This window comes from Anarrhichthys ocellatus, unplaced genomic scaffold (assembly GCF_004355925.1).
Source record: "Anarrhichthys ocellatus isolate YVR2014 unplaced genomic scaffold, GSC_Weel_1.0 scaffold34, whole genome shotgun sequence".
Classification (NCBI taxonomy): domain Eukaryota; kingdom Metazoa; phylum Chordata; class Actinopteri; order Perciformes; family Anarhichadidae; genus Anarrhichthys; species Anarrhichthys ocellatus.
Window position 1 is genome coordinate 5,007,177 of NW_022280064.1, and position 6,758 is coordinate 5,013,934.

At 39.5% G+C, this 6,758-nt stretch overlaps 1 protein-coding gene across 2 annotated transcripts in view; it reads left to right on the plus strand.

Moving 5' to 3' along the window:
* Window positions 1-6,758, plus strand: part of mei4 (meiosis-specific, MEI4 homolog (S. cerevisiae)) — a 30,117-nt gene that overhangs the window by 17,279 nt on the left and 6,080 nt on the right. Inside the window, exon 5 of one of the 2 annotated variants that reach the window (XM_031865895.1) lies at window positions 5,468-5,611. The exons of the other annotated variant lie outside the window; for it this stretch is intronic. Coding sequence (XP_031721755.1) covers window positions 5,468-5,578 — 111 coding nt within the window. The 3' untranslated portion in view covers window positions 5,579-5,611. Of the gene's footprint in view, window positions 1-5,467; window positions 5,612-6,758 lie in introns of those variants that run through there. 2 annotated transcript variants of the gene reach the window in all.

A 6,758-nucleotide genomic window follows, 5' to 3' on the forward strand; every position in this document is an offset into this window, starting at 1 on the left:
CTCTCTCTCTCTCGTCATCATTGTAAACTAAATGTCTTTGAGTTTGAGACAAAACAAGACATCTGAAGCATTACAGAGCATACAATTATTATTATTGAGTAGAAAGAACATAACTTCATATTGAAGTTGTGAACGCTGTGTTTACTCGATGAGCGTCTCGTGTTTTTCTTTTCTTCTCTGGATGTTGACGGTCTTTCGAGCGTCACATCTTCATCTTGTTTGACGGTAAAAACTTAAGTGGATATAAGAATAATAATATATTAACAATCAGCAATTATTAACTGTTATTTGTTACGTCTGTGAGGATCTTTAATTAACTCAATGAATATAAACAAGTCCTCTGAAAATACCTTTGTCATTTCTTCACAGAGATTTCTTGTTTCTATTATATTTCATCTAATTCACAAGCAGGTTTATCCATCTGACTCTATTATGCTTTACGTTCTCTACGTGCTGAACAATCATTTAAGGCCCAATACATATTTAATGCGTACACAATGAGGAGATTGTACCTTTTTTACTGCCAGCATGATTTGTGGGTAGTGTCAGCTGTACGATGTTCACATGAACCTAACAACCCTCCGAGCTCCGTCCGGACGTCTTTAGTTCCTGACTCACCAGCTCACCGGAGGATGCTGGTCGCGTTGAGTCGAGTCAGCTGTAAGCGGAGACGTGGAGATGGTCGGTCCTGATGCAGGAGGAGCAGCTCGTGTGGTGACGATCAGTGCTGATGAAGCTGCAGACATTAAGCCGAAGTAGAGCCCTTTTCTCATAGACGTCTATACAACCAGAGGAGTCGCCCCCTGGTGGACACTAGAGAGAATGCAGCTTTAACACATGACACAAGCGTTCTACAGTTGACGTCACCGGCACTTTTTCTGAACTCAGGCCTTTTGTCCTCATGAGTTTGACAGCCCTAAGAGTGTAGTATAATTTCACAGTATTTCTGTCTCCATTAAAACTTTGAGTAAGTTTTAAGTAGATTTCTTAAAAGAAGAATAAAAAGTGAGCCGTTAAGTGTTCTCCACTCCTTGTTATGCTAATACGCTCTAAAGATGTGACAAGATTACAGAATTAATGGAAGCACCACCTCTGGTCCTCGGTGACATGTCGTCGCTTGCTTCCCACATAAGACGACATCTGTTATTCTAATGAATGAATTAGTCTCTACGTACTCACACTCATCCTAGTATCACAGCTTTGGGGATGCTGAGGCGTGTTTTACATAATGGTTTTATTTGGTATTCTGTGTTGAATCTAATCCTCCTGTCCAGCCTGTTGTATTATGAACTCACTCCGGCAAGTTGATGAAGTACAGTCCCACAATAATCATTTTAAATCTGCTGTTGTCTTTAATTGTCTTACCTATTCTTAAAGAACGTGTTTGTTCGGTCTATATGTCATTTTCTGTAGTAGTGGTGGCATTTCACTTCTTGTGCTGAGTCATGTTTTATAGTTAAGGCTTTTGCAGATCTAGATGACCTTTTAAAATGAGGACTGATGGTTGTCGTCCGTCAACAGCAGCTATATAATCTGCTTTAAAAAAGAAAGGTGTTAAAGATAGAAGGAAATGCTCTGCTGTTATTACTTGTTAGTGTTTTTCAGTCATTTTCGAGGGATTTCTTTTCTTAACACGTCTTTTTTTCCGTGGTGACGGCTTAATTAATTATCATTCTCTGGCTCTGGCTGCCCGTCACCATCCTCCCACAGTGCTCGCCTGTCTCAGCCTTCACTAATAATAATCCCGCTGCATCCACCACACGGCAGAGAGATCACGGTGCAGAAACAGGAGTCTGTTCACGCTCATCCTTCTTCTGGTTGATTTTCTGCAGACAGGAGCTCCTTTTCTCTCTCTCTTCACTCTGGTCACCGGCTTTATTTTATGTCAGAGGTTCCCCACATAAATGCAAGCTATAGCATTCTCAGGCATCGTGCGTTATGGCTGCCAGCACTTCACGGTGACGGTCATAATAGTTTGGGCATTTTAGTTTGAGCTACTATCTGCACTGGACCACAAATCGATCGTTTCTGCAGAGACACGAACACACTCGGCTTTATTAAGTCTGCCAAAGCTGCTCAACTTAAAGCGGTCGATGCTGCAGAGAATTTAGCAATGACTTGAGCCAATATTCACACCAATCTGCTTCAGCGCCAAGTACATTTAAAGAACAGGAATTTGGCCCACAACAAAATTCATTTTGGCAGAATTTCCAAAAGCTGCACTAAGAAATCCAAACTGTGACTGTCCACGAGTTTACTCCCCAAATCCACTGATTCACTCTCACGACTTTAAATGCTCAACATGTCAGCAAAGGAACATTTAAATATATTCTGCTCTCCTCTTGGGATCCATGTTGTTCACTGAGAGAAGGAAAGCATGATGGGGAAATGACTTATGCAGCATAATGGAGCTTTCTTTAGCTGAGATGTGGAGTAACATCCATTCTTCATATATATTTACTATCTATTTGTATAGATTTTCCCCCATTTAAAGGTTCTTTATCTGAACCGAGGTCAAAGGAATGAAGTTGTAGATTGTGTGACGGCCCTGCCTCTAACAGCAGTGGTGGCTGATTGACTGATGCAGAGCACCTGGTCCTTGAGCATAAAGCTGCTCCAGTGTTGCTCTGGGCGCGGGTTGTCTCTCTGGTATACGGGGAGTGATCTCTGCCATTTGCTGCCGGTTATGTTTGGTTTTGCTGACAACACACACACACACACACACTTTATCACACACGCATTCATGTTGACATTACTGATGTTACTGACTGACACACTTCACAAAGTTAACTATTTCTTTATTTGGTTAAAATAAATACTTTACATAACCATCATCTGTTGTGTCTTTGCCGTATTTGTCATAGCCTAGGAGCCAGGTTGTGACAATTGTAAAACTTTTTAAAGGAAATTAGTTTTATTGGACTATATTAATAAAAAGGACTTAAAATGATTAATTGATTATCATAATCTATGTTGATTAACTCGTCGTGATTGACTCGTCGGTTTCAGTTCTTGAACTTCACCTTTCATACGGGGTAGTGCGGTGCAAAGTGCTTCGAGTATGAAACCAAAGATAAGACCAATAAGTGTTTACTGAGAAAAGTAAAAAATACAATATACATTTTTTGAATTATATATTTTATCTGCGATGTCGGGAGGTTGTGTTTTGATGTTCATGACGGTGCCGTTGGGTCTGTTTTCTAATCAGACGTTTAATCTAGTGGCCGTAACTTCCACACTAGAGAAGAAGAGAAAAGAAGACGATTTCTCACATGAATGCAGCTGAAATCGTCCAACGTTAACAAAAGTAAAACGTAATTTACGTATCCGCCCCCCGGTGGTTCGGATCCGCTCCAGAATGTTATGGGTTCTTACTTAACCCGAGCTGCACCCTTCCACCAACTTTCATGTGAATCCTGTTATCAGTTGTTTGTGTTATCTGCTGACAAACATCAACATACACCTTTTTGGCAGAAGCAAATAAGACCAAAACCATCTCAAAGAGTCTGTGAAGCTCTGCATATTTGATCCATTGTTGACTATAATAAGCTGAGAAAATACCGAACAGAACGACTCTTTGTTTTTGTTGCAGGATTGAGTAATTAATGAGTAATGAGCTTTTGCAACAACACTGTCGACTATTAGAAATGATTGGTGTTGAAACGCCCCAGAGTTCCTGTTTGAAGAGTCTCGGTCAGCCGACGTGTGACGGATCTGAAGAACGATCAGATCGAGGTGCAAAAAAACAACTTGATGGACAATTATCTGAGGATCAAAGCCGTCCTCTGTCCTCAAAGCACATTGCTGCTCTCATTAGCGCACTAACCAGGAAGCACAATCACACCCGGTTGATCAAAGTCACTTGATAAAAACTAAACCTAGGAGCCTATGTGCTCTAACACGCCACTGAAATATTAAACAGGTGTTCAACACACCTCAACCTTTGATTCAGGATTATTAAAATAAAACACTGTCTTTAGTTTCACAGAAAACTATATAGAACATGCAACATAGATCACTGTAATTTAGAGCATTAAACCATATAGAACATGCAACATAGATCACTGTAATTTAGAGCATTAAACCATATAGAACATGCAACATAGATCCCTTTAATTTAGAGCATTAAACCATATAGAACATACAACATATATCACTTCATTTTAGAGCATTAAACCATATAGAACATGCAACATAGATCACTCTAATTTAGAGCATTAAACTATATAGAACATGCAACATAGATCACTTCATTATAGAGCATTAAACCATATAGAACATGCAACATAGATCACTTCATTATAGAGCATTAAACCATATAGAACATGCAACATAGATCCCTGTAATTTAGAGCATTAAACTATATAGAACATGCAACATAGGTCCCTGTAATTTAGAGCATTAAACTATATAGAACATGCAACATAGATCACTTAATTTTAGAGCATTAAACCATATAGAACATGCAACATAGATCACTTAATTTTAGAGCATTAAACCATATAGAACATGCAACATAGATCACTTAATTTTAGATTATTAAACGATATAGAACATGCAACATAGATCATTGTAATTTAGATCATTAAACGATATAGAACATGCAACATAGATCATTGTAATTTAGATCATTAAACCATATAGAACATGTAACATAGATCACTGTAATTTAGATCATTAAACCATATAGAACATGTAACATAGATCACTGTAATTTAGATCATTAAACCATATAGAACATGCAACATAGATCATTGTAATTTAGATCATTAAACCATATAGAACATGCAACATAGATCATTGTAATTTAGATCATTAAACCATATAGAACATGCAACATAGATCACTGTAATTTAGAGCAGAACACAGCAGAAAAGAACAAGAAATACTTTGAACATGTAAAACATAAAAACTTAAAGCACCTCTGAGAGATTTCAGGAATTAGCCGCAACATTAGCGGCACGGCCGGCGTTTTCCACGTGTTTTTTGACGCAACATGAACATATTACACAATATGTGTATCATTAAAAGGATATAAATATGTAGTTTTTAAATATCATGGTAATTGTCAATAAAGGAACATCTTGGATGTGAATCACGGGGCAGATTAACATGTTATTTTCCACGTACGACCCTGGCGGAGGTTTGCGCTCTCAGAGCATCCATCTAGTTTACCCAGAATTCATAGCAATTTTCTCCTAGAATATACAAACTTGTCTTGCCTAAAATAGTCAGACGTAGTATAAGTCTATTATATGTTATATCTAACAGTATATTTTTTACAAAAATAACCTTCAGATACGTGTAAATTCAACTCATGAGACCTTCTAACAGAAATACCCAGTGGGCCTCTGCTGGGTTTCTGATGCTCAGATAAAACTTCCACAAAACAAGGAGATGCTGTACTTTTTATTTTATTTTAATGTGTGTGTGTGTGTGTGAACCAGACAAACCTGTGTTCTTCCAGCTCCTCGGGCTGCAGAGATGTCAAGATATGAGCCCAGAGAACGCCAACTTGGATGAGATTGGATCGATTTTCTGTCAGTTGAATCAGTGGATTGTCAGCGGACCGCCGTGAAACACACGGTCGGTGGGAGAAAAAAACACTGCAAAGAGGATGCTTCAACAAGACAGAGAGGAGGAGAAGAAATCAATTCCTGGGAGTTGTTGTAACTGCTGAGGGTGAACAGGAGGGAAGGTGGTGTGTGGTCTCCTCTCTCCAGTGGAGGACCACCAAGAATCATCAGTACGCTGCTAAGGGGGGTCTCACTGTGGGGTTCATACGATGAGGGTCTCACTGTGGGGTTCATACGATGAGGGTCTCACTGTGAGGTTCATACGATGAGGGTCTCACTGTGGGGTTCATACAATGAGGGTCTCACTGTGGGGTTCATACAATGAGGGTCTCACTGTGGGGTTCATACGATGAGGGTCTCACTGTGGGGTTCATACGATGAGGGTCTCACTGTGGGGTTCATACGATGAGGGTCTCACTGTGGGGTTCATACGATGATGTGTTTTTTTCATGTTCTCATTATAAATCTCTCCTCTAATAAAGCGTTCACTTTAACCAGATTGTTGTTCTGCACTAAAGACGTGTTCTAGTTCTCTCTACTTCTACTCATCATGGTTCTGTTTCCATAGAGGAGCAGGACTTTTATTTTGAAATAAGAGTCGAGACCACATGAGATCGTCTTCATAAAGAGTAGCTTCTGTATGTTTTCAACCTCTTAGTCGGTCCATGTTTTTGTGTCGTCTCTCTCGTCCGTTTGTCGTCTCCATCAAACCGTCTACGGTAAAACAATCGGTGTGATCCGCTCAATCGAGTGAAGCTATTACCGTATTAGCTGCTCCGCGGGACGAAAGAAAAGCTTATTAAGATATTTAAACTCATTCATTTATCAGAAATTGTTGATCCGTCTGGTGATGACCGCTATAAAAGAGATACGCTTAGAAATTCAAAAACATGAGATATTAAAATCATAAATGTGGAAACATATTTCTATATTTAACAGGTTACATCCCAGAAACGAGTCAAACTGGAGCTGTTAGTCCCTCAGTGGCTAACTGGCGTTGTTATTGCAGAGAATGAAGCTGAAGATTCTCTCTCTTCTTCTTCTTCCTCTCTCGAGTACAAATCAATCTCTGTCCTTGATCACTAAATTACTGCCCTTCACACTCCGAGCCGAGCACACAGCTTCATTATGTGCTCTCTCTCTCTCTCTCTCTCTCTCTCTCTCTCTCTCTCTCTCTCTCTC